The 27,920-nt window shown below is 42.8% G+C and overlaps 1 protein-coding gene across 1 annotated transcript; it reads left to right on the top strand.

Moving 5' to 3' along the window:
• Window positions 1-403: 403 nt before the first annotated feature.
• On the top strand, window positions 404-27,382 carry itgb4 (integrin, beta 4). The gene is made up of 43 exons (XM_034571075.1): window positions 404-570; window positions 5,084-5,166; window positions 6,132-6,214; window positions 6,937-7,038; window positions 7,157-7,361; window positions 7,444-7,540; window positions 7,661-7,832; window positions 8,754-9,017; window positions 9,114-9,203; window positions 9,330-9,452; window positions 10,103-10,270; window positions 10,380-10,456; window positions 10,998-11,206; window positions 11,669-11,772; window positions 11,863-11,958; window positions 12,784-12,907; window positions 13,005-13,130; window positions 13,571-13,689; window positions 13,783-13,816; window positions 13,926-14,120; window positions 14,965-15,068; window positions 15,165-15,223; window positions 15,638-15,661; window positions 15,779-15,927; window positions 16,053-16,232; window positions 16,406-16,554; window positions 17,621-17,828; window positions 17,926-18,243; window positions 18,353-18,531; window positions 18,643-18,823; window positions 20,101-20,238; window positions 20,325-20,507; window positions 20,600-20,728; window positions 23,035-23,202; window positions 23,287-23,436; window positions 23,861-24,004; window positions 24,446-24,595; window positions 24,740-24,928; window positions 25,011-25,166; window positions 25,274-25,438; window positions 26,504-26,785; window positions 26,874-27,041; window positions 27,301-27,382. Coding segments are annotated over exons 1-42 (6,009 nt in total). The 5' UTR covers window positions 404-568; the 3' UTR covers window positions 27,005-27,041; window positions 27,301-27,382.
• Window positions 27,383-27,920: the final 538 nt, after the last annotated feature.

Below are 27,920 nucleotides of genomic sequence, written 5' to 3' on the forward strand. Positions count from 1 at the left end.
TAAAATTTAGTTTACAGCTCAAAAAACACATTTAAGTGCAGTATCACTTCAAGATATTGTATAAAATTGCTGCAAGTGCCTTCCTACTGTGACTAAGGTTATAAACACACAAATAAAACATATTTGCAACTATTTTAAAATATTGCTAATTAAATCAACACGTAAACTGTATTAGTATTGTGTTATTATACAGGACTAAGTAATGTGTGAGTGCTCTTAGTTTTGTGTGTTGGTCCACACTCACTGCTGAACATTTACTGGCGAGGAGAAGAGAGAGAGAGCGAGAGAGAGAGGGAGAGAGCTACGGCAGTGAATGAAGTCAGTGATGCAAAAAGCACAGTGTTTTTGTCATGTAAATAGGAGAGGAGTTGGACACAGTCAGACTGGAGCTGAGAGCAGACACATTCTCTCTGGTCCAGAGGAGTGAGAGCTGCTCTGTCTGTCGTCTGTGCTGCTGATGAGTCCAGGTCACCGTCCTGTTCGCAGTAAGAAACCTCTTTCAGTCTAATGCTCCATGTTTGCCCAGGACAGAGAGCTGAGAGCTGCTCCTGCACGCGTTTGGTGGTGAATGAAGTAATTACAGCTGCTACATGAGATAAAGTTCCTCCTGAGTGAGTATAGACAATAAGTTGTGTTGATAAATGAAATGACTCATACAGCTAAATGTATTAAGTTTGGTTTAAATGTCACTGTAGCAGGTGCATTAAATGAACCCTGTTGTGTTGGTATGTAGGATCCCCCTGCACTATACTGTATGCCTTTCAACATAGCAGTACTGGGAAGAAGTACGAGTAACATTTTACTTGAGTAAATGTACAAATGAATAGAAAAGATTTTAATCAAGTAAAAGTAAAAGTGCAACATTCATTTTTCTACTTGAGTAAAAGTAAGTACTTGCTATAAGATGTACTTAGTATTAAAAGTAAAAGCACTGAGAGTGTAGCAGAGTGTAGCCTGTAATAAAGACCCTGTTATAGATAGAGCTGCACATGATGTCCCTGAAAACATTGTCATGTCATTGCATTGTTAAAATGTAGTGGAGTAGAAAGTACAGATTTTTAAGTGACAGAAATGAATCTTCTTGAGTAATGTACAGATATTTAAAATCTACTTAAGTATAGATGTACTTTGTTACATCCCACCACAGGATCACAGGATATTTTGTTCTCGTTTTCATCTTTATAATAAACATAGAACAGGTCCATCAAAATCATTGATGTAGTCTTGTGGTTGTTTTTCTGTAGGACCCCCTGCACTATGATGTGTTTCATTACAGGATGTTTCCACCTTTACAATGCTTGGAAAGTGCTTACCTCCACCAAGGCTGATTGGCCACTTGATCCCCATTGTCATATGCATGCATTGAGATCAGATACATATTGCTGCTAAGGCCCAATGGTCCCCTTATGAAACCACATTTAAATTCACCAGATCATTTTTTTCATCAAGATCCATGAATTATTGTCTGAACCCAAACCACATCCTTCATGGATATTGGTTCAGTTTTGATTCATCCCCTGTGTTTTTACTGAAACCTCAAATGGAGCATGAAAAGTGCTTCAGAGGAGGGATTGATTGATCCTGATGTATTAGTTTTATTTTCCTGGAAAGAACTTGCCTGTGACTGTGTATGTTCTTCCGCAGATTGCCCAATGTGGCACGTACAGTGTAGACAAATAGCTGTTCTTTCTTCTGAGTCAACCCATTGGTTCTAGAGGAGCTGAGTCACAAGTACAGGATGAGTCCTGTCCATTTGTTTGAGTGTAATTAGGTGCAATGATAGGGATTTAGAACGACCTTTAACACCTGATGTGTGGTCTGAGGGAGCCAAGAGAAAAAGCCTCTCCAGAGAAATCCCTGTAAAACTGACACTGATCTTATATGATACTCCGACTACTTCTTCTACAATACTATTGTTCTCCTTAAAAGTTGCACTAAATACAATCTTACACAAAATAGAATTAGATTTCTGTGAATCATGACCCAGGCCTAACTAGTTTAAAGTTCTGGCATGATGAACAATGAACAAGGAATGTGGGGACATATGACAAATGACCTGTGTCTTTGTAAGGGTGTAGGGGACCTGTCGGACTCTAACTGCAACTCCAATCCAGTCCACTCACGCTTTGTAAGGAACACAATTAAACCAGGTGAGCACGAGGATTGTGTGTCAGGGACACTGTGGCATGTTCAGGAATGCAGATTACCATATCGTTCAGAGTGAAGGAAGTAAGCTTTACCTCAATAAAAGAATATGTGGCAATCACATTATTCATATCAAATGTCGGAGAAGTAGAGAATGTGCCCGTTAAGTATGAGCACATGATTGTGTAAACCTAGGAGTCACAAAGCCGTTTCCCATAGCCTGCAGGCAGTGTTCTGCTCCATGTGCCACTCCCAAGAGCATGGGACGAGGCTGTGGAAGGAGGGGCCTGCCTCCCCAGCCTCAAGCCCACACAGGTGAACTTGTCTAGCGGTGGAATGCAGCAAGGAGGGGGCCTTGACACACAGAGGTGTGGAGCTTTTAACTTGTAACAGGGTGGGGAAGGGATAGAGGTACAGGAAGGGAGTTAACCCTCTCAGTCACAGCCGCTCACCTGGGACAGGGAAGGGAAAGTGTGTGTGTGTGTGTGTGTGTGTGTGTGTGTGTGTGTGTGAGTGTGAGAGAGAGAGAGAGAGTGCCTGTGTGTGTGTGCGTGTCCGTGTGTGTGTGAGTGCGCAGAAGCTGAAGGAGGGATCAAGTCACAACACACAGTTGCATTCACTCAGTTGCTGAGTCTCACTGTCATTCATGTCGCTCTCCTTAAAAACTCTTGCACACACACTCACAGACTCACACACACACTGGACTTTAAGGTTGAATAAGTAACTATTTGACCAGGAAGGAAGAAAAGATAGACAATAGAAAGACTGGAAATATTTTTGTCTCTTTCTTTCTTTCTTTTTTAAACTTTAAACTTGGACACAAGGACTTTACTTTTTCAGCACAGGTGGATACAAACCTTTTTCTAAACTTTTTTGTGGGTCAAACCAAGCAAAAAGGACACAGTTTCTTGTTCTGTTTTTTTTATTTACGGTTGGACTTTTGGACTTGGTCTGGGTGAGAGCACAGTAAGAGGTTTGTTTGATTAGTAATCTCTTTCTATCGAGTCATACATTTCCATTGTTTTCACCTTCAACGTTTTCTTAAGACTTTTACAAAACGGACTGATTATTCTGCTTCGTTAATGTTCGTATATAACTTTTGAGCAAGGTGAAGGGAAGTGAAATGTGAGTTATGTAATTTCATATTTCAGAAGTGCGTGCAAGAAAAGATTTGGATTTAGTTTATTCTCTTTTGATTTTTTTTTCTTTCCGCACGATTGCCCACATCTCTGACTGTAATGCAACACAGGTGAACGAAAGAGGAACAGTACCAGCGACAGTGAGTTCCCAGTGTTCGCTGTCTTCTACTGTTTTATACTCAGTGTTAAACCAGCAGACCCCCAGCATTTAGTTTGCTTTGATTTGTTTGGGTTGTTAAGGTGGAATTCAGAGATACAGTAACTTCAAAGACAAATTTTCCAGATGTGTTTAGCTGTAATTTAGCTAACGACCAAAGGCAGGACCCTGAACTTATAGCCAAATCAGACCCCCAAACCTATCAATACACCCCCACCCTCACCCCTCACCCCTAACTGATGATGTCATGACAGGTTCCGACCCACGCCCAGCAGCGGTATGTTCACCTTGCAGACGTGTTGTTGTCTGCAGGACCAGAGGCGTTTGAACTCAAGATAAATGTCTCCTCTTTTTTTTTTGTGCCACGGTGCAGTTTAAACCGAATAGCGGGCTGATGACTCAGTTCTATTTTCTGCCTCTTGGAAGCTCTAATTTGTGTCTCCCAGTTTGTTGTTGGTGTCATAGAAAACCACTGCGCAGCGTAGCTTTGAACTTTGATTCTGTCTAAATAGGAATAGTATACAAAGTGCTTTATCTCATCTCAGCTCATATTCCGTGACTGACAGTTTGAAGTTTGGAGAATAGGAGCTGGTCTGTTCCTCCGGACCCGTCCTGGTCAGTGATTTATGGGACACCTTATGGCATGAATTCACACACACTCAAACACACGCGCACACACACTTGTAGTCAGTTTAGGCTCACACTGATGTGTTAAGGTGCCTTTCCCATGTGTTTTCCAGGCCGTGTTTTTTAACTTGGATGGGTCATTCTCTCGCCCCAGGGAGAAATTCCATCTCGGAGTTGTAAATCTTCAGAGGCACAAATCATCATTTTCTTCTGAGCACTGTGGCACAGTTAGCTGCCCACTGAGATAATTACAGAGACATTGCATGCCACATCGTGCCCTTTGTTCACTACCCACCTCTCCCATCTTCAGCTTTTTTTTAAATTTTTTATATCTTTCTGTCAAAATTATAGGTTTTATTGTGAAGAGTCTAAACAACACCCAGGAATATTTCCAGGTCCCACCCTGTATTGGTCTCTTCCTGTTGTGATCCCTGACAAAGTGTCATATTTATTGTTACAATTGTTAATAGGCATCTAGTTTTTTTTAATTTACATTTTTTTAAAGAAAAAAACCCCACTACTGACAGGACAGGAGCACTTTAGGGGCCAATCAGATTTCAGTTAGGGCCGCCGCTGAATCAGAGGCCCTGATTAATAAAAAACGGTTCTATATATTTGGTTGTATTTGTGTTATTTATAAGCATAATAACATTTATGGTTAAACTAAGAAAGGACAAAGTTCTTCTGAGAACCGGAATTGGTTATTTTTTGTACAAGATGTTTTTTGTACAGGCTGCGTCTCTTTGTTTAAACCAGTCTCAGATTGCAGCTCATTTCACCAACTCAAGTGAGGGTGAAGGGAGTGTCTGGGCCTGTTCACTTTCTTCGAGCCTCGACCAAAAGAAAGTACAGGTGGATCAAGTTACAACTCAGTCTGCAGCGATATCGCCTGAAGATAAAACGTTTTTTCATTGCCTTTTTTTCTTATTTCTCCCTCCCTCTCTCTCTCTTTCTATAACAGTGGATTTTGTGTATATTGTACATGTGAATGTATTTATGTATTTTTCTGTTGAAGGAAGGAGATGGGGAGATGGGTGTTATATCTCTCAGTGGGGCTTGGGCTTCTAGCCATCCTGTTGACCTCCTGTTATGCTGAAGGTGAGGACGTAAATGAACTTAACAACCGCTTGTCCCATTCACGCATACATTAATTCATCACTCATACATCTCAGTCACACACTGACGGTGCAGCCATCAGGGGGAACTGAAACTGGAGGAGCAAGGGATCAAACCATAGATCATGAATACATTTACTGACATGTTATTTTCTATGCAACTAGTAGCCTAAATAACCTAAATAACCCTGACTTATATCCCTTCCATATCTTTTTAGTTTTTTGAGACTTCTCTTCAATGTAAGGAGGATAGTTTTACATTTTAGGTAGAAATTTGTCAAGTTAATTGATTAAAGTTACATTTATCTCATAAAGATGAGCACCTTTTTTAAATTATCTGTTTTTTTGTTTGCTGGTATATCAGTGTTTTGAACTTGTAATTTCTGGGGTTCCCCAGGGCTCAATGTGGGGACCATTGCTGTTCATATTATAGATTACAAGTGAGGTATCCAAAAACACTAAACATGACATTATTTGTAAGGAAACAAATGTAATTGGTAGTGGAAAGAATTTGGAACAGCTCTTGAATATTGTGATAACAAAACTGCTTACTTAATATATAAGAGCTAGTTTGATTGTAACAAATTAACACTGAACTTAAAGAAAACAAATTGTATAATCTATCAAAATTGTCCAACAAACACAACGAAGAAGATCATGATAAAAAATATACGAAAAAGAAATAGTGAATGGAATAAAATGTCTCAGAGTAACAGTAGAAAACAAATAATGCTCGTGGCCACATATAAATTCTATAAAATCAAAAATCTCAAAGTCAATTGCAATATTATATAAAGTCAAAGATAGATGAAATTATTCCTCAGCTCCAGTTTTATCTGTTAAATGTGTTTTGGTGTTACCACAGGTATTCTTGCTATGTTTCCTGGGTTTGATTCTCACTTTGTTGGCTCTCTGTGTCTCTGGCTATTCCCGACTCTCTCCCCTCAGAGAACTACTGCTTCAAGGCCCGGGACAAGAGCTGCTCCGAGTGCCTGCAGGCCGGGAAAGACTGCGCCTACTGCCCTGATGAGGTGAGAGCAGATAACAGACTGTCGCCCTTTTAAGTACACTTTAGCACAATTTAAACAAATCCTACAATTACAATTACAAAGTTTTACAGTTTTTCTCCCAGTTCTTTTCGGAGATGTACAGGGGTAGGTCATCAGTTCTAGAAAATATTGACAAAGGTCGGTCTGTAGGGGATGAGTATAGAGGGATGTGGAAGTTCCTCTGTTACTAAAACTCAGGGTTATTTAAATTACTATGTTCTTCCAAAAAGACTTAACAGCAGAGTAAAGTGCGGGCTTCTTGATACATTTTTCCAGTCTTGGATGGCAGCTTTGCACTTTATCCGTGTGCAATATGCTAATCTGTCCATTGGATGTGAGCGCATTAATACCTGGAAAATGATTTTATTCCAAATCCAACAATTCCTTCTATGCTCTTTAAATTTGCTAAAGGTGCTTTTGTAAAACATATTCAAAAATAAAAATAAAGCTGTTGATAAATTTGAGATTAATATTAAACCTAAAATCAATTAATCTCAATTTAAGGTAATTTTACTACACATTGAGGATGCATTTGGTTGCATTCAGACCTGAACTTAGAGCTGACCACTTGTGATTGGACCACTTAGGACTGAGCAACCACTGATGAAGAATGAATCCTCACCCTTAATTAATAGTTTTGAATGAATCAAAACTGGTTGTTAACTGAAAGCTTAACTGACTAATCACACTCCCTATTTGCGCAGAACTTTGACGGCCCGCGCTGTGACCTGTATGAAAACATACGCGCCCACGGCTGCAGTGGTGCGGCTCTTATCACAGCTAAAAGCGAAAGGATTGTGATGAGGGTAAGACATCCCCACTCTCGTTTCTTTTCAAATCATTCCATCACTCTTTAGTCTTAAAGGTCTATCATTGTTTCAAATCAAAAATCTTAACGTTCCTATTACCCTTCCTGCTGCTCAGGCACAACAGATCAACATGAAGCACAGCCAGTCTCAGGTGTCTCCACAGCGGATGAGCATGAGCTTCCTTCCAGGAGAGGAGAAGGTGGTGGACGTGGACGTGTTTGCTCCGACCAAAGGTCCTCTGGATCTTTATATTCTTATGGATTTCTCCAACTCCATGGCTGATGATTTGGCCAACTTGAAGAAGATGGGCAATGAGCTATGTGAGCAGCCCTGAAACGGCATCAAATTGGTGATGTGTTGGTTGACTGTCAATGCGATACTGATTTATTGTATTTCCTGTAGCTCGGTTGATTGGGAACCTGTCAAATGACCCCACCATTGGCTTTGGGAAGTTTGTTGACAAAGTGATTGAGCCCCAGACGGACATGAGACCCTCCAAGTAAGAGAGATAATGTAAAATGAACCTACTTTGGAAAGTGAAGTATGTATACGTTGGGGTGTAGTATAAATGTCCATGCCGTCTCTCTTTTTTTGTCCGTCCTCCTCCTTCACTTCTCAGACTTAAAACGCCATGGCCCGACAGTGACCCTCCATTCTCCTTCCAAAACGTCATCAAGCTGACCAAAGATGTGAACGAATTCACCTCAAAGCTCCAGAAGGAGAAAATATCTGGCAACCTGGACGCTCCTGAAGGAGGGTTTGACGCCATATTGCAGGCTGCAGTTTGTGGGGTCAGTAAGAATCATACATTGTTTTGGTTCTCCACTTACCCAGCACCGAATAACAGACAAAGTTTGGGATGAGCTGGTGAACATAATAGAAATCGAGTTGAGGTACACCATAGACCAGGGGTCACTAGGTGGACCAAGATCCAGATCCAGACCCAGACATTGTCCTATCCGGACCTGGATATATAACCGATAAATCATTGAGAATTGTCAAGTTTTGACTGAGCATTTCTATTTAATACCAGAAATATTGTCTATCGGGACCTCTCTAAATTTGAATTGAATACCTCTGACCTAGACTGTACATAAAGATGGATGACCTGTCTGCACTGGCCCCTGTTATACAAAACTGAAGGTAAAATATCTGGGATACGGGTGCCAACATTTTGCATTTTTGTCATCAGTCTGGGCAGAAGTGATCGTGGTGTGGAGACACAACATCGAGGTCCCGTTGATAAACATGCATCAGATAAGATTTTATCGAACTTGCCACAAAAACTAGCACTTGAACATACATCAGTGTGATAAGAGATACCAAAATTTATTTGACACGTACTTTGGCTATTTCGTTTGGTCCATGTCCCACCTGCTAATATGGAGGAGGCGGGATTTATGACCTGTAATGTAGCCAGCCACCAGGGGTTGATCAATATAATTTGGCATCACTTTTTGGGAGTTGTCATGTCATCCATCTTCACACACACTAAATGAGCTATAAGAATATTTTTTTGCTAATATCAGCATAAAAGGTTATAGTATGTGAATGTAATGTGTGCAGCTTGTTTCCACTGCCCCCAGATGGAAAAAAGATAAATGACTGCACTTCGAACAATCTTGGGAATGAAGGGAAGGAAATAAACTTTGGAAGTGACAATTATTGACTCTTTTTGTATGTCCCTCACTTTATTTGTATTCCTCTTTTAGAATAGAATCGGTTGGCGAAACCACAGCACACATCTCCTGGTTTTCTCCACCGAGTCAGCCTTCCACTACGAGGCAGATGGCGCTAACGTACTGTCCGGCATCCTGCCACGCAACGACGAACGCTGCCACCTGGACGCAGTGGGCAAATACACAGAGGATACCAAACAGGATTACCCATCAATACCCACGCTGGTCCGCGTGCTTGGCAAACACAACATCATCCCCATATTTGCTGTTACCAACCACTCATACACGTACTACAAGGTCAGTGGTCTGTAGTTGTTCAGTTTTCACAGGAGTTATTCTCTTGAACTGTGATGTCAGAGTTTAGCTAAAGGATTTCTTTTCTGTATTGTGTAGAAACTTCAGGAATATTTCCCCATTGCTGAGGTTGGTCTGCTGCAAGAGGATTCCTCTAACATCCTGGAGGTCATGGAGACCGCCTTCAAGGTACAACATCATCTCCTCTGTAAATCATCAGGTGGAAGAATGAGGTTCTTTTTGTCATTTGAAAACTGTCAAATGACCTCAAATGATCATACGTCTTTTTGCTGATGTCCTTGTGTGTCCTTTCAGAATATCCGTTCCAAGATGAGCATCCATACGGAGGAGACACCCAAAGCGTTCAAGTCTCAGTTCATGACGACCGGGGGACAACTTTCAGAATACGGGAACTTTAGTTTCCAGCCTGGAGAAATTGTAAGAGAGGAAACAAGACAGTAACAACTAACGAATCAATCAAACAAATTTGTGTGTTTTTAACACCCCCAAGTTCTATGCATGAGCTGCATCTTATAATCTTAGTTGCATCTTAGATTGATGGTGTGCACCATTAACCAATATAGCCAACCATGTATACCACATATTAGGGTCACGGAGGCGGGCGCTGGAGCCAATCCCAGCTGACTTTGGGCGATAGGCGGGGTACATCCAGGACAGGTTGACAGCATATCGCAGGGGCAACATACAGGGACAACCCAATGTGCATGTCTTTAGACTGTGGGAGGAAGCTTGAGTACCCTCTGATACACTGGCAACATGTCCAGGGTGTATCCCGCCTCTCGCCCAATGTCAGCTAGGATTGGCTCCAGTTCCCCCCGCGACCCTCAAAGGATAAGCGGTATAGATGATCGAAGGTTGGAATACAAATTTTCCCCGAAGTGATGATCAGTTTGCTGACATTGTTGGTCAGTTTTAATAATTAATTACTAAAACCAGTTTGTCAGCATTTACAGGCCATATAGTTGTAGTCAAATATGGTCCTAAATTGTCTGTTCTAAGACTCATACAGCTAAATGCTTGGTGTGCACAGTCATCCTCTTAACTGTGTGTACACGTGTGTTCTCCAGGGTAGGTTCAAGATGCGTCTCAAAGCCCAGAGGATGATTGACGAAACGCCTGTCTGCCAGACTAATGAGGAAGATAAGGAGGGGACGATGAGAGTCAAGCCCACCACCTTCAATAACGCTTTCAGCATTGAGGCCTCGATTCTGTGTCCGACCTGCGAATGTGAGAAGGTCAGACATGTAGATGAACACTGAGGCGCACAAGAAGACAAGCTGAAGTCATTGACTCTCAATTCTCTGTGTGGAATTAAGCCCTTGGTTTCTTTTATTTGTCCTGCAGACTCCCGTCCTTAAATCAGCCAAATGCCACAGCAATGGAGACATGAGGTGTGGGAAGTGTCAGTGTTTTGATGGCTGGTGAGACTATTATTATTAATTCTTTATTAAAGTGTAACATCACCCCTAAGTTTTGGCTGGAGTGTGTCTCCCTGGAAATGTTTTAAAAATGCAGTGCTGGGAGGCAGGGCTGTGACCTGCCCACCTACCCCCTTACCCCCACACACACATACATATAACACAGTTATTAGTTATCTCACTTCTTGTTCTTCTCTAAGTTTTTGCTATGAGCGACGACATCAGTAGCAGTGCACACACGTTTGCGACAGAAATGTCACATGAAGTAGAGGCTTCATGTGAAGTCCTGAGCCGGCACAGGTGGCTGTCTCAGCCAGCGGTTCAAATGGTGTGTGTGTGTGTGTGTGTGTGTGAGAGAAAGAGACATCTGTGGGACAGGAGAGGAGGGAGGACGTCTCTGACTGGTTGACAAAAAACACATTTAAGTGTGCAGCATCTCTTTAAAAGTACCATATTATTACCTGGGTTATGATGCCTTTGCCAAGCGATGGACTGTTAAGTCTTTGTTTTTTTTCTCTTTGCTTTGTCCATGTGTCTCCTTCAGGTTGGGTGCATTCTGTAACTGCTCAGTGAGTTCTTCAGCTCAGGACACCAGCCGGTGCAAAATCCCGGGCAATACGGAGCCTTGTTCAGGTCGCGGGGAGTGCAAGCAGTGTGGAGGCTGTGTGTGCTCCAACCCAGATCAGTTTGAGGGACCATACTGTCAGTACGACAAGACCCAGTGTCCACGATCTGGAGGCTTCCTCTGCAACGGTGCGAAAACTTGCAGTTGTTGAATTAATGACTAAGGATGGATGTGTGCATATGATGTGTCATCTCTATGATTGTTGCAGATGTTCTTCAATTTGACATGTTGTCTCTCAGCATACCTTTCAGGACACATTATATTACGTTAACTTGGGCTTCTGTCAAGGCCCAAGAGTTCCCTTAATTTGAAAAGAAGCTGACTAAATTTCACACAGTCATCATCATCCGTGGATTATTACCTGGGAAAATGGTGAAAATGTCAAGAAAAGTCCAATCTCACAATAATAAGGATTGTGATCTTGGATCCGCCTTTTTTAAAAATATTCTTTCTTGGCCCATATCCCATTTGTTGTTTTTTACTTTCTTTTACATTCGTAATATACAGTATACAGTATACAGTATACAGGAAACAAACACACACACACCACAGGGGTAATGCTGTTAAATCCCATTCTTTCCTCCCATCAGACCGTGGCACTTGCTCGATGGGTAGCTGTGTATGTGGAAAAGGCTGGAGTGGAAAAGCCTGCGAGTGTACCAATAGCAACCAGACCTGTCTGGACAACAAGGGGGTGAGTGGAGCCCCCCACCCTCTTTTTGTTTCAATGTAAGGTTATCGTCAGTGTATCTCACACTGGTGCCTGATTGTGTCTTTGTGCCAGGGTATCTGCAATGGGGTAGCTAAATGTGTCTGCGGTCGCTGTCAGTGCAACAACACTGGCGTGGAGATGACTTCGACCTGTGAGCCAAATTTCCAGGTGTGTGGATATAATGTATAAGTATGTGTGTTATGTTGCCGTGAATGGATCAAATTCTCAGCTCCAACACAATGGGCCTCATGCAATGAACAAGTTCGTATACTTATTCTAAATTTCTCCTACATTTGTTTGCACAGTGAGTTTGTACGAACATGACACGTTAGATTGAACAAACGCTTCAATCTTCAGAAGAGTGTGTAAATGAGCTGCATAAACATGATGAAAGCCACTTGTGCATATTTGAGAGATGGTAAAAAAGCATTGCTAACGCCCCATGTGTTAGAAGTGTTACGTCATGTTAGTGACATCAAAGAGCAAAAAGAAGAACTTCACGATTTTGCAGATTGAAGTCCTGATTTCAAAGAACAAGAAAGATAAAGTCTAGACCTTTTCGCAACGTCAGAAGTAAAATTAAGAGACTAAAGCAGCACTTTCGATGCAAACACTGTCATGGGCCATACTGTCCCTGAAATAAAGAGGAAATCGATATGAAAATTGCTTCAAATAATGTCTCACCACAAGAATGGACCTGAATAACAGCAGACCAATGTCTCACGACTCCTACGATAATGGACCACTCGTAAATTCAACAAACTCTCCTAAATCACTCGTACGCACAACTTGACAACAAATCTGTACGTATTATATAAGAACGATTCTTGCATGAGGCCCATTCTTTAGTTTTGTTGTTTCTTTTTTCAGCTACACTCAAGGCCTCATAATACACCTGGTGCTATTTATATGCTTCATGCTTTTTAGCTTTGGTTAGCGTGTCTGTTTAGTGTTTCGATGTGTGTACATACTGTATGTGTGTGTCCCATCTAGGCCCAGCTGGGCGTGTGTGAGGGTACAAGGGATTGTGTCCAGTGTCAAGCCTGGAAGACGGGAAAGAAGGAGGACTGTAAGAACTGCCCCTTCAAAATTACCATGGTGGATGAACTCAAAGAAGGTGAGCTCACAAAGGAGCTACATTAACTATCCAGATACTCCTCACAATGATAAATATGGCATCACGCTATAGCACGCTTGTACGTGTGTGTTTTCAGCGGACAAAGTGCTTGATTCGTGCAGTTTCCGTGACGAAGATGATGACTGTACCTACCACTACACTGCTGAGAACCCCACAGATTCGAAAAATGGAATCTTGGACGTCCAAGTGCTCAAAAAGAAAGGTGAGCTGCAGCTTGAATATGAGCAGCAACACCGTGGTTTAAATGTGAAGACAGTTGTGGAGGCGTTTGCTTATGTTGCCAGGACACTGTTCATTAAGGGAGACACATGATTTTTTTTATATCTTTCCTCTAGTGTGTTATACAAGTTTTTTGTGGGGGGGGGGGGGTGTGTGTGTGAACGTTCTGCAGAGTTAAAGAGAAAGGAACTAAAACCAAGTGTTTCAGACAGAGGCTGAAAAGAGGAGCTGCAAGAAAGGACAGCATGAGAAAAGTGATGTCTGTCTGAACATTAGAGACAATTAAAACCATAGCAACATGAGTTAGGAACAGGATATACTGAATGAGAGCTCCTGTCATCCCTCCAGTTAACCTCCTGGCAGCAGTATTCCGTATAATCGCTGCATTTCTAATGTTATCTGTGCTTTGTGATGACCCTTCAGATTGTCCCGCTGCCAGCCTCCTGTGGCTGCTGCCTCTCCTCTTGTTCCTGTTGTTACTGTTGGCACTCCTGCTGCTCTGCTGCTGGAAATACTGTGCCTGCTGCAAAACCTGCTGCCAGGTATAAATACATTTCTCATATGGTTGATATTTCTAATGGAAATGCTCCGTTTTTTTCTCATCTTTTTTCCTCTCATCTTTTAACTTGAAACAGAGCTGTCTTGCACTGCTGCCTTGTTGTAGGAAAGGTAAGACGTGTGTCACTTACATCACATGCAACAGCATAGATCTAAAATCCGTCATCCCCCGACTGGGACCGTGTTGAATATGAGTCACCATATGTTGTTTGCTCTGCAGGTCGCATGGTCGGCTTCAAGGAAGATGAGTATTTGCTCCGCCAGTCTCTGCTCACCTCAGACCATCTGGACACGCCAATGGTGAGGACTGGTCCACCCAAAGGGACTGATGTGGTTCGCTGGAAGGTGACAGATAATGTACACAGAGGACCCAATCACCCCCAGGCTCTGATGAAGCCAAATCCTAAAGAGACTAGTAAGTGCTAAATTATGTTAAATTACGGGAGAGTGGTGCCACTTTCATTCCCACTCCTCACCATGAACGTCTGTTCTGGCTCTATGTTACTTTGGTGAGTGGGTACGATCTCCTGTGAGAAGTGTGAAACTGACTAAAAGTCACAGCTTCAATTGTCAGAATCAGATCCAGCAGGTTCAAGAATAATGCTGAACTGTAGACCAGTTAAATTGACTGTGACTAAAAATGACTGTGACGTCAACAAAAAACTGCTATTATCTCCAATATTCAGCGAGGAAACCTTTAAAATATAAAGAATTCCAAGTAGAGTTCAGTTCTAATAAGTTAATTAATGAGTCCAAATGAACATTTATACCAAGTTTGAGTACATTTTCTGAAGGCTTTCTTGAGATATAACGTGTTCACAAGGCAAATAATGTGCTCTGTGAGGTCACATCGACCTTGATTTTTTACCTTCGTCCACTGAAATCAAATAATTTCATCCTTGAGTGCAACTGAATGTTTGTACTAAATTTGAAGAAATTCCCTTTTGGCATTATTGAGATATTGTGTTCACAAGAATGGGACTGACGAATGTAGTTCAGCTCTTCTGGTTCAGGAAGCCAGGGATCATGGGAAATATCCACTGTTCAATTGTGATTCAGTCACTACGCAGTCAGAGCTCCACCCAAGAGATTGATAGACTTTTCTCTAAATGAAAAACCACTTAATCTGCTGCAGGGGGCGCTGTAAAAGTTAAACAGTGTTGCTTTAAAAGTAAACCTATGACATTAAACTGACATTTAAGTGTGTAGAACTTAGGGACATTGTTTTAAATGTCCTTCTTGTCATTTGTCATTTGTAGTCCAGTTCCCACTCTCCGTCCGGCTGAACAGGCTGTTCTCTGAAATCCTGTCCCGCCCTGAATCCAAAGAAGCAGATCAGCTCCGCAAAGAAGCGGCCGATAACGTGAGTGTGTTTTTGTTTTGTTTCTTGGTGACCTTTTGTGTAAGTGTGTGAATGGTGACTGTGACACTGAAAACTGTTTTATTTTCTTTCATCCAGCTCAATGAGGTGTACAAACAGATTCCTGGGGCCCAGAAGGTGCAGAAGACCGCTTTCAGGTGAGATGCATGTTCCATAACAGCTGTTTCATTTATAACATGCAACTATTGTCATTGTAAGATATGAATGATTTCGTATTCTCATATTTAAAACTAAAAGGCAAATGGGGACCCTGGAAGTAAGTCGGGGGGGGGGCAGAGAGGATGGCTGTATAATGACGTCATATTATAGGATTTTTGGCCACATTGCACATCAGTTTTAGAGCATTTTACACAACAGCAGACATCAAACTTTAACATGTACTGTATGTCAAAATATATATTTTTTTTAATTAAATATCATTAAAAAGGGTGGATTTAACCATTTAATAAACTACCCTGATTGATATACAGCACACCTACATCCAGTGTAGGTGTGCCTAAAGGGAAATGTCCATTCTCTCACCAACTGATTATTTGTTTTGGTTTTTACAGAATGCAGAGAAATGCTGGAAAAAGGTAACAATCTGATCGATACATGACGATACAAGTCAACCCTGATTGGCTGGTTGTTTTTTCAGGAACCAAGGGTCACACATGCCTTTTTGTCCCTTTGCTTGTCCATTTGCTCTTCAGGCAGGACTACACCATCATGGACACTGTCTTGTCCGCTCCTCGTAGCAGCTTTCCTGATATTGTTAAACTCACAGAGAAAAATGTCCAGTCTGGAAACTTCCAAGACCTCAAAGTGGTGCCTGGCTACTACACTGTGGCCACAGACAGAGGTGAGCATTAACTGTTTGTATGTGTGGAAGAAAATAAACTTCTCAGTTCTGATCTCCAACGAGCAGCCCTTACCTTCATTGGCCTTGTCATTAAACTTGTCGTTACGCGTGGTCCTCCTCTGCAGAGGCTTCGGGAGCCATCGAGTTCCAGGAAGGTGTGGAGTCAGTAGACGTTCATGTGCCGCTCTTTGTCAAAGAAGAAGACGATGACAAGAAGCAGCTGCTTGTGGAGGCTGCGGATGTGCCGCTAGGCATTGCTGAGATCGGAAAACGTTTGGTCAACATCACCATCATCAAAGAGCATGGTGCGGAATCTCGGACCTAATGTATTTGTACTTGAAAAATCCCATTTCTTTACCCCTGTGACGTTTCAATCAAAGAGAATGAGATGAGGGACTTAAAAGAACACCTCTGACTTAAAACAATGAAAAGTGTGAAATCTTTGCTTGTTGATGAAGAATCTTTTCTTTCTCCGCAGCCACCAGTGTGTTCTCGTTCCTCCAGCCGGCCTACACATACAGCAGACAGGATGGAGTGGCCAACATTCCAATCAGCAGGGAGATCATTGAGGATGGACGAACACAGGTCACATACCGCTCACGGGACCTCACAGCCAAGGACAAAAAGGTGAGCTGATGATCACTGCTCTAAATGTATTGGTGTCTTTGTGTCTACATTTTGGATTGTCTTGTTTTCTCAAGTGGATCATGCCCCTACGTGCCTTTGAAAGTGGTCCAATACTTGAGCTTTTATACATGGTGGTTATTTCTACCCTGGATCTACCCTGTGGATATAAATCTACCATTGGCTGCCTATTTCAAGTGGCTCCTCTCCGGCTTCCAGCCTACTACCTTTTTTCAACCAAAACCTCTAAGCTAGCACCGTAGCTCTAAATTGCATGTTTTCACATGAAGATTTGGATTCTGCAACAATGGCGGGTCTAGGATTTTTCTAAATCAGGGGCTATAAAGGGGCCACAATTTACACAGAGGGGCGGATTACATGTCTGACCTCCATACACAGTCCCTTATTCAGTGAGGTGCATATATAAGTCATTCCTTGTTTACTCTTAGCTCTATAGCTTAAAGCGAAGCCACACTTCACTGAATATATTTAGAAAATTGTTCCTTGCTAAAACACATTGTGTACTTTCAAAAATCTGAGAAAATTATTTAACAATTGTAATATTTATTGTTAGTAGTGTTAGTAAGTGACTTGTTTACTAAAAAATTAAATTAAAAAAAGTCCATTGACAGGACAGGGGCACTTCAGGTGCCAATTTTTGGAATAGTTTAATATGCTTGAATTTTTCCTTTTTAACGACAGTGATGCCTGCCTTCGTGCAAATGTTCCAACATAACAAGTTTCCCCTCTGGCTCTGTTTTGCATTTGTAGCGTCTTTGTATCCAGGGCTTAGTGCTGCCCCAGATAGTGATTGGTTAAATAAATAAACACATGCCAGATCTTTTTCCACCTATAGCACAGTAGTAATGGGTGCAATCTGACCATTATCCACTGCTGACACAGCACTGTGGAGATCTTGCGGTGCAAGTCAACCCAGGGTCAAATAATATTGATGCTTTGCCAAGGGAAGGGGTCATCAGAGGCTGCAGCCAATTTGCACCGACTTGTCGATGAGATACAGTTCTGCTTCATGACTGTTCTTCTAACCTGTTGATCCTATGTATTTTAGGACTATATAACTGTGGAAGGAGACCTGACCTATGTTCCTGGTGAGACCCAGAAGACAGTTCCTGTTCGTCTGCTGGAGCTGGTTGAGAAAGATGGCCTCCTCGAAGACAAACAGGTCAAGCAGTTTGTCATGGACCTCAGTAACCCACGGCAGGGAGCGAAGCTGGGGCGCTACCCGAGAACTACTGTCACCATCGCAGACCAGCCAGGTGAAAGAACACAAGACTTTTCACATTCATCACACCCAATCAAAGCATTGAATGCAAAGGTTTCATCTATCACTTGACAATATTTTATTTTATCTAGAGCCCAGCGTGATGATGTTCAAAAAGGGCACCCAGAACTTCTCCACATTTGACCCGACCTACACCATTCCTGTGGTGCGTACTCGAAACCCGGATAGCCCCGCCACAGTGAAATGGCGTACAAAGAAGGCCCAGCGCTTCGATCTCTCTGGCCTTCTGAAGTTTGGTCCTGGAGAAACAGAGAAGAACATAGTGATCGACCCGCAAAACCATCCTGGTCCAATCCAGCCTGAGACTTTCCATCTGGAGCTGTTCGAACCAAGTAGCAATGCTTCTATTGGAGAGAGGAAGACCACCCTTGTCAATGTCACAGAAGAAGGTAAGACACAATGTAGAGAGATCAAATGAAAATTGTTTCTGGTGGTGTGATTTCAGATATTACATGATGAGAGAAGGAAACTCTAAAACAGTTGATTTGATTGTTTCAGCTCTCCTTCCATCAAGTCCTGGGATCGCCAACATGTTGCAGAAGAACTCCGCCGGCATGAAAGGCTTCCCCCCTGGTGGTCTCCTTCTCGCTCCAGGAAACCCTGAAGCCAAAGCAACTGGACCCAGAAATATTCACCTGAACTGGGACCCACCACCTGGTAACCCAATGGGCTACAAGGTACATCAAATCAACACGAACAGAAGCTACAACTTGAATGAATTAGTATCATTTCCAAGAGCCACTCTATTTCTCAAGTACTGTCTCTATACTCTTACCTTGTTTTTTTAGGTGAAGTACTGGATTTACGGCGACCCAGAGAAAGACGCCCAGGTCTTGGATGTGAAGACGCCTCAAGCTGAGTTGACCAACCTCTACCCCTATTGCGACTACGAGATGCGAGTGTGCGCCTATAATTCAATGGGAGAAGGCTACAATACAGACATGATTGCCTGTCAGACCCTGGAAGACGGTAATCACAGTTAGATGCTGTTCATTAAAGGAGCTACAAGCAGGTTAACTGCTTCAGATAAAACCAAATTAAACATATCTAGTAAATTTAATTTTTTTTGCAATTTATCTAGTTAGACTGGGTTGCACCAGCTATTCATAAATCCATTGCTAGATTTGAGCATATAGTTTTAGTAGCTTCTGGCTTGTTTAATCAATTTTTTGTGCACATTTATTTTTACCTGGGCCCTAAATTTGTAAATGTGGGTGTGTAAATGAATGGTATTTACCAAAACGTTGAGAATTGGACCAGTAAATCATTTACACCGGCAGCCACGACACAGCAGCAATGGCTACAATTTAATCTTATGGGGTAGTTGCGACAGTCCAAGAAATGTCTGCAAGGAGGTTTTTTTTTCACCAATGAAAGGCTCAAATTGTTATTCTGGGTCTTTGCTAAGAGTCTGGCAACATCACACATATTTCTCTCAACGAGAAGTCTCACTGTCAAGTCTCATGAGCATCAGAGAAAGAGTTGGAGAGAGCAGTTTGTATTTTAAAGACAGAAACTATCATGGCTGTATCTTTTTCTGACGTGGACAATGACGTAGAAGCCTTCGATGCAGATGGCCGTCCCAATGGTTTGAGCTTTAGTGTATGGACGAAACATTGAAGTGCTAACGAGAACAGAGAAAGAGACAACAAGCTGCTGCATGGTTGAGAGTGAAACTTTTTGTTAAGCGAGACGAGTTATGTTGCCAGAATTTTAGCAGAAACCCAGAATAACAATTTGAGTCTTTTATTAGTAAAAATACATTTTTAGTGGACATTTTGTGGTGTGTCACAGTTGCCCCTTAAGATTACTTAGTAGCCACTGTCGCCATGTCAATTCACTGGACCAATTCCAAACGTTTTTGTTTGTAAAATTGTTTACACAAAAACATTTCTAAACATGGGTGGGGGTTGGTGCAAGTAGTTTGTAAACATAATTTGTATTCACACAGTTTGTAAATGAGTGGAGTGAAATATCTAATTATTCTAACCAAGCTGTTATCAGGTAATTTATTCAATTTACAACATTTTGTAATTGAGGTATTTAATTTAATTTCATGTCAAACATTTCCGGTTGACATCATAGTTAGACAACATTTTATCAATGTTGGTATGTGAACCACATTCCATTATTACAGCTTTTACTCTTTCATTAACATTTACAGATACTGGCTATTGTATCAGCTTAATTACAAAACCTCGACCTAGTTAACACTGGTGTTATAAGTTTGACTCCTTCTCCTCCAGTGCCTGGTGAACCAGGACGTTTGGCCTTTAACGTCATCAGCCGGACTGTCACTCAGGTCAGCTGGGGGGAGCCCGCAGAGACAAACGGCAACATCACAGCCTATGAGGTCATCTACACACCCATCGATGATAACCTGAGTAAGACGCTGAATCCCACTTTTTAATAAAAACGTGGTTGCATTATGGAATTTCCATCATGTTCTACAACTTCCTTCTTTTCACAGAGCCGGTGGGCGCCGCCAAGAAAGTAAAGATCGACAACCCCAAGAAACGAATGCTGTTGATCGAGAACCTTCAGAGCGCCCAAACCTACCAGTACAAGGTCCGTGCCAAGAACAGCGTGGGCTGGGGTCCCTTCAGAGATGCTTCCATCAACCTTGCATCACAGCCTACCAGACCACTGTCCAGTAAGTCCAGGGCAAACACATCTGCACACTGCATCACAGTGAGGTCGTGTTTTCCTGGGAAGAGATTGAATTCTCTCTCTTTTTGTCCCTAGTTCCCATTATTCCAGACATCCCTATTGTGGATGCAGAGGCAGGAGACGAGTACGACGGCTACCTGATGTACAGCAACGAGGTGATGAAGTCCCCTGGAGGCTCCAAGACTCCCAGCGTCTCTGGTGATGGTGGGTACCTAGAGCTAAGACCACAGGTTACTCCTCCAACAGTGTAAGCTCATTGATTGATGCATTTTTGGCTCTGTCAAGCTGCATGTGACCACCAGGCTTCCAGACTGTGAGCTATCACTGTGATATGGATCCAATTATTTTACTTCACAGCCTCTGTCTCAGGCATCTTGCTTTGTACTTATACCATATGTGCTGAGGTGTCATCGCCCTGTCAGGAGGAGGGGAAGTGGACATTGCTGTGAAGTGTTTGACCAATCTGTGTTGTAGGAAGTCATCCATCTTCCCCTAAGATGAAACTGAGAAGGCCTCACCTGCTCTCTACTGGCACCTTTTTAACATTTCTGTGTTTCTGTGTGAAAAGCCTGCAGAGGCTGATATTAATATCCTTCCTCCATTTCACAAGCGTGACATTAAGTAAAAGCTGGAAGAGTCGAGATGCTCAGGAATGGCATCCTTCTCATGGCGCTGCATTTCTTTGATATCACTTCCATCTGGCATGCAACGCCCCAACCAGCCAGTGGCGAAATCTGCCTCCAATGCATCTGTAGATATCTGCAGTAAAAGTGCTTTATGATCACAAACCGCAGCGCCTTCCCTCACTAAATCTGCTGTCACACTCCTGCTTTCTGCAGCCATGTTTGTGCTATTAGTTTTGGCTCAAAGACAAATGTGGATGTTGCTGCTCTCCACGAAGCCCATTTGGATTTCTGTTATTCAAACATCATACATGTATGCATACATTATGTGATCCAGTATCCGATGAATGTGTTACAGCTTTTACTTTTTGATTAGTAATGTATCGTTAAAAGAAAAAAAACTTGATACATCTCCGCCTCCCTGCTTCTACCCTATGACCCCAAATACAAGGATGGAAATATGTCAAGTTGGTGGGGTCCAATCTAGATCTGCGTAAGGTGTCGTGGAAAAAGCAGGTGGACGTCATCAGCAGTCGCCTCAGCACAGACACAGAGACGAGTTCAGATGAGGCCCCCCGCCCAAGCTACACCCAAACACCCCTGCCAGGTGAAGACCACTCCATCAGACCCGCAGATAGCCAGACAGGGAGCGAGCATGTCAGCTGTTAGTGCACGGCCAAACCCAGCAAGGCAACAGATGTGTCTCTCTGCCTTTGTGATTGATCTGCTCAGACATATTATCATTTGTCTAGTCATTCAATTTTTCGGGCTTGCGTTCCTTGTCCCCTTGGCCCCCAGTTGGCATCTATCCCATCTATCCTCCTGCCATCTGCCCAGAGAGGAGCACTGGCATCAACTGTCCCATCTCCAGTTGATGATCGGGGGCCAGGCTTTTCCCGGTGCCTGTCTCTGTCTGTCCTCTCTCCATCCCACTGAGGAGGTAGTGATCTGGAGACAGCTTGTCTGGTGTGTAGGCTTAGTTGTGGTTGTAGGGACATAATGGGTTCTTGTCTTCAATACAGTTTCATCTCTGCAGGGCAGTATCAGTAACGATCTTTTAAGTGCAGCAGTATTTGATTTGATCTTCCGATACATTTTATCAATGGAGCTGTTTAATCAGCAGGAGTTGAGTTTTTTACCCTCCAAACTTATAGCAGCAGCAGTTTACGTCTGAAAGAGAAGACATGTTTATGTCACCACCTACAGGCAAAACAGCAACACTGCAGTTTTCATTGAATAACTATCAGATCAATTGCCGTGAAATCAAGTAAAGACATTTCTGGCACCCAGAGACTGAATCCTAATGACTCGGTTGATCCTCTAACTTTTCACTGAAGCCGTTTTTTTATATGAACTTCCAAGGATGTCCTCACAATTGGGTCCAGACTTTTTCTGGAGTTTGCTTTTCACACATGAAAAACACAGCAAGAGAGTTTCTGCTCAGACGTGTTCACAACAACATAGAAATCTCCTCAGCATTCAGGTGAGGTGTGGTGCAGGACGCAGGATGTAACGTATTGTCATGTGTTTTCATTTGCGCTCTCACATCACGCTTCACATCAGGAGATTATACAAAGTTCAGTGCGTGTCTGAAGCAGCTTTTAATGTCACCAACAGGCCAAAAATCTCAACACCTACTAGAAGAAAAACTGCAGCTGTAACTATCATTGCCTGTAGATGGCGCACTGCTGTTTGTGGCACAAGTCAGACTAAAGCTACAGGACATAAAGCGCTGCTGCTTCCTCTCTATAGGCCAGTTGAGCCTGGTTTTGGGTGCTTCACATCAGCGACACTGTGTTGTTCCAGTCAGAATGGCAGAATGCTAACTGCTGAATTTCCCAGAATCTGTCCGATGACGTTTCCGTCCACTGTTATCGTGTTTCACAGATTTCGGGATGAATGGGAAGTGGGATCAGAACTTCCTTTTCCCGGGGGGATCAGCGACACGCAACCTGTCAGCTTCATCCTCTCCTATGTCCACCCTGAGCTCGAACTACAGAGCAGGAGGCGGCTCCTTCACCACAGACACATCCACCACCTACATGTCCGGAGCAGGTGAGGTGGATGCCGGATTCATTGATAAGAATTGGGTCAAAACACCAAGTTTTTTTTATCCCTAATCTTTCTCTGGGGTTGTAGGAGGCTCTCGCAGGATGGATATGATTGGGGGTGGAGTACATACATCGGAAGTCATCATGAGGAAGCGCTCGGAGTCCAGGGGATACGCAGAAGAGAACATCCGGGACTCAATTGTCATGGGAGATGTGTCGGGCAAATTTCCAGATCTGGGTAAGCTTTAGACGTCAGCAGGGGGTTACGCAAGTACATTTAGAGGAATTCGCTGTTAACTGTCTGGTCTAAGAAAGGTTTTACTTTGGAATACAATGTTGATGATGCCTTAGCAGGTAAACTGCAAGTGCATGAGGCTGTTAGCTTGGACATCTGTTAGCAGGATCGGGGCTATTGGCTGCACAACAGGCTTATACACACAGACTTTGCAGGAGCTATGCTGACTATCGCTGTTTCTCCCTCCCTCCCCTTGTCTCATCTTTGACCTCTGACCTCTTATTGACTTCACTCTCCACCTGCCCTCCTCCCCATCCTACTGCGCTACATCCATCCTCTTCTTTGCTCTCTCTCTCTTCTTTATCATTCCGGCCTCCTCTTCCTCCACCTTCTCCGCCTCCTCCTGCTTTTCCCCTCCTGCTCAATGCGCCATCAGGTGGTTTCGGCTACACTGGGATGCAGAGCAGCTCTCAGAGTCAGTTCAGCTACAGCCTGCCTCAGGTTTCCAGGTCCAGGACCCAGTCTTCAGATGTCAACGAAGCCTTATATAGTCTGGACAGGGTGCTCCAGGGTAAGTCTGCGGCATACATGCATGAAGGCACTGGAGGTGATGCTGGGTGTGATGTGTAAAACTCTCCTCTTTAGTCATATTCATTCCTGCTTCTCTGATACTTTGTTGTTTCTTGATACTAAGAATGACAGCCACTGTCTGTAAAAAGAAACAGTTTGATGTTTTGTATTTTTGTTTTTACTGTAATTTAAACTCCCTAGTGTTCACAGTATGTTCCTCTGAGTGACTAAAATAACTGTTAATGCAACTTTAAGGTTCTTAAATTTCATTGAGCATGAGGAGATATTTCCAATCACTCTCTCCAGGGAAAATAGTTGATAATGTAATCGACAAGAAAATAAAAACAGCTCGGGGTAAATGTAAACAGAGACACACCACATATATTCACGGTGATCATATCCAACAGTATTCTTACACTTGTCTATCTCGGGCATCCGTCAGATCAACGACTTTCCCCTGGGGTCCCAGACACCCCCAGCAGACTGGTGTTCTCCGCTCTGGGTCCCACTGCCCTCAAGGTCAGCTGGCAGGAGCCCCACTGTGAGAAAGAACTCCTTGGCTACTGTGTCCTCTACCAGCTGATCAGTGGAGGTAAATAATGACCATCAATTGATAAAGAATGAACACTTTACTGCGACAGTGGTCCATGTACTGGCTATTGGAGACAGTTTATCAAGGTGTTTTTTAGTTTGGTCTTTATTGTTAATTCTAAAAAACCTGTGTCCTCTCCTTCAGGTGATGCAAAGCGCATCAACGTGACGAACCCAGCAGAGAACTCTGTGATCATCCAGGACCTGCTGCCCAACCACTCCTACCTATTTAAGGTGAAGGCTCAGAGCCAGGAGGGCTGGGGCCAGGAAAGAGAAGGAGTCATCACCATCGAGTCTGCAGTCGATCCCAAGAGTCCCCTCAGCCCAATGCCAGGTACTGATTCTGTTCAACTTTGTGTCCCCGCAAAACAATGACTATGTCTGTATGTGAATACTGACGTCTTCTTTCACTGCAGGCTCACCATTCACTCTGAGCACCCCCAGTGCTCCAGGCCCCTTGGTCTTCACTGCTCTGAGCCCCGATTCGCTGCAGCTCAGCTGGGAGAAACCTCGCAAACCCAACGGAGACATCCTGGGCTACGTGGTCACCTGCGAACAGCTGCATGGTGGAAGTGAGAATTAAAATAAGACGACACTTCCACTGCAAAGCCACCTTTTAACTTTTTCTAGGTTTTGAAAGTGCGTGCTTCTATCACCTCTGTTTCTTGTTTTTCTCCAGGTGACACACGTTCCTTCCAGGTGAACGGCGACAGCGCTGAGACCAGCCTCACTGTCCCCAACCTGACTGAGAACATTCCCTACAAGTTCAAAGTTCAGGCTCGAACCACACAGGGCTTCGGTCCAGAGAGGGAGGGCATCATCACCATCGAATCTCAAGATGGAGGTGAGATTAAATTGACTGACAAATCTTTTTAAATGAATGAAAATAAATGACCGAATCCTTCATTGCACCCAGTAATATGACAGTGGGGACAGATTTAAAACCACCCTGTTGTCTTTCCTATTGGTAGCGGAACTAAAATTGCAAACCTTTTAATTAGAAAGACACCAGAGGAAAGATCACAAGATTCTAAAAAATTAGGGTCTATACCCTTAGAAGCATGAATGAAATTGGCAATCTACCTATTAAACCATGGTATGCTTTCTGTGCAGCATTGATATTTGGTCCAGAGTGGATTCTAGAAGAAAGAATGTGTTGTGGTGAAAATAGAAATTCACCTTCTCAGTATTAGTGGACATTTTAGCCTGATGCTGGAATTAGAAAAACGTCAATGGTTCATCTTCTGGGTTCCACAAATCCAACAAAAATCTTAATATACATTATCTCAAGGCACATTACATAGTAAGGTTGAGACCTTAAAAATGGTAGTGAAACCGAACAGTTCCCACAATGAGAAGCACTTTAATAATGAATCAATTATATTCAGACTTCTGCCAAAGACAGCCTGGTAGCAGGCGACACCAGAGCTTCTCAACTTTACGGGTTTTGTGGGCTTTTTCTTAATACTGACGTCGAATACCAGATGTCAAGATGTCGAGAGGTTAATGTTTTCTTTGACTACAGTAGAATTTGATCTGAGGATTATTTTTGAAGGTGGAGGGAAAAATCTTGAAATTCATTCTCTGGGAACCAAGAATTTCAACGGGACTTTCTTTTAGAAACCAGGCCAGCATTTGTCATAATTATTCAGTGATCCCCTCAAGGAGAAAGTTAGGCATGGCCTTGTAACCATGAAATATAAAATACAAAATAACAAGATAAGTAATCCTCTGTGGACCATAGATACCAAAACTAATGCCAATTAAACAGATAAAGGTTGAGATTTTTTTCATTGTCTCATTGAATCTATTCATTATTGTATTTTAGCTTTCCTATATCACTTTCTCATACTTTAGTACATATGGTGACACTAATGTGTGTGTTTCCTTACTTCCTCACTTTCTGTAGGTGCACTGTCTCAGTACAGTAACCAGTCAATGTCGATGAGGGAGGTTTTCCAAATGCCAACAGAAGTCAGCACACGGACCAACATCTCACACATCGACAATAACCAGTCAATGTCGATGAGGGAGGGTTTCCAAATGCCAACAGAAGTCAGCACACGGACCAACATCTCACACATCGACAATAACCAGTCAATGTCGATGAGGGAGGTTTTCCAAATGCCAACAGAAGTCAGCACACGGACCAACATCTCACACACCATGGTCGACGACCCCTACTTCTCAGGTACAAATAAACCTCCAGTTTCTTTTATGTTCTTCCCATTGATGACATCCATTCAAAGACTCATGTTCACTGCTTTGCTTTCTAACAGAGGGGATGATGATGACCACACAGCACTCGGAGACCAGCGGCATGGTGACTCGTCAGATCACCAAGGAGGTGGTTGAGAGGGGCTTCATAGGAGGAACAACTGTCACAAAGAAGATGTTTTATGAATCATAAGATTCTATTTAACTGTGCCCAAGTTCACACCCAAAGGTCCCAACAGGAATCTCGGTGCATTTTCACACCTAGCATCATGTCTTTGTTACATTGTACAGTTTACATTTGATCCATTTAGTCTTGGTTTCACATTGTAATTTAGCAAGACACTATAGCCTGTATGACATGCATGCGTCCTGTCGTCATCACCTATGTGGGCTGTCACTTGACGTTGATTGGTTGGTAGTCGGACGTGCATCTGACGTGGGCGTGTTGTCAGTTCGGCAGGTAGCAGTCTTTCTATTTGAATGGAGAAAATAAATTAACCAGTTCATTTTGTTACCGCCAATAATATTTAATGGTATTTCTACCAGCATCACCAACTTGAGGCTCAGTACTTGACACTACACTTCGAATGCGCCAAATGAACGTCCTCGTTGTTCAAACATTATATCATCACAGGGAAAACTATGAGCAATCCTGTGAGCTGCTTCGACTTTCTTCTTCTTTTGTTTAATGCTCTTTCAACGTCCTGCAATTGGCCCGAAAGTCTGAACAACCCAAAAAAGTGTTTTCAAACCGCAAATGGTCAGAACCGTGGTTCAGTTTGAACTCGACTGAGACCACCTCTTTTGGTCTGACTCAATTTCAGTCTGTAGATCTGGACCCTGGTCTGAGGCAACTTATTTTCAGACCTGTTATTTTGGTTCTTGTAGCCCCTAAACTACAGCCCTGTTGCCCCCACAGCAAGATGGTTTGAATCCCAGTTCGGGCGGGATCTTTCTGTGTGGTGTTTGCATGTTATCCCCATGTTTACGCGGGTTTTCTCCGGGTTCTCCCACAATCAGAATACATGCAAAGACATGCAGATTGGTAGTAGGTTAATTGGAGACTTTAAATTGACCATAGGTGTGAATATGAGTGTGAGTGATTGTTT

The sequence above is a fragment of the Hippoglossus hippoglossus genome, chromosome 19, assembly GCF_009819705.1.
Source record: "Hippoglossus hippoglossus isolate fHipHip1 chromosome 19, fHipHip1.pri, whole genome shotgun sequence".
Lineage (NCBI taxonomy): Eukaryota > Metazoa > Chordata > Actinopteri > Pleuronectiformes > Pleuronectidae > Hippoglossus > Hippoglossus hippoglossus.

Bases quoted from the DNA above. Each gene is read 5' to 3' on its own strand.
- itgb4 (XM_034571075.1), top strand. The intron at 18,824-20,100 runs GTAATCACAGTT...CTTCTCCTCCAG, and splicing joins CTGTCAGACCCTGGAAGACG to TGCCTGGTGAACCAGGACGT. The intron at 24,005-24,445 runs GTAAGTCTGCGG...GGCATCCGTCAG, and splicing joins TCTGGACAGGGTGCTCCAGG to ATCAACGACTTTCCCCTGGG.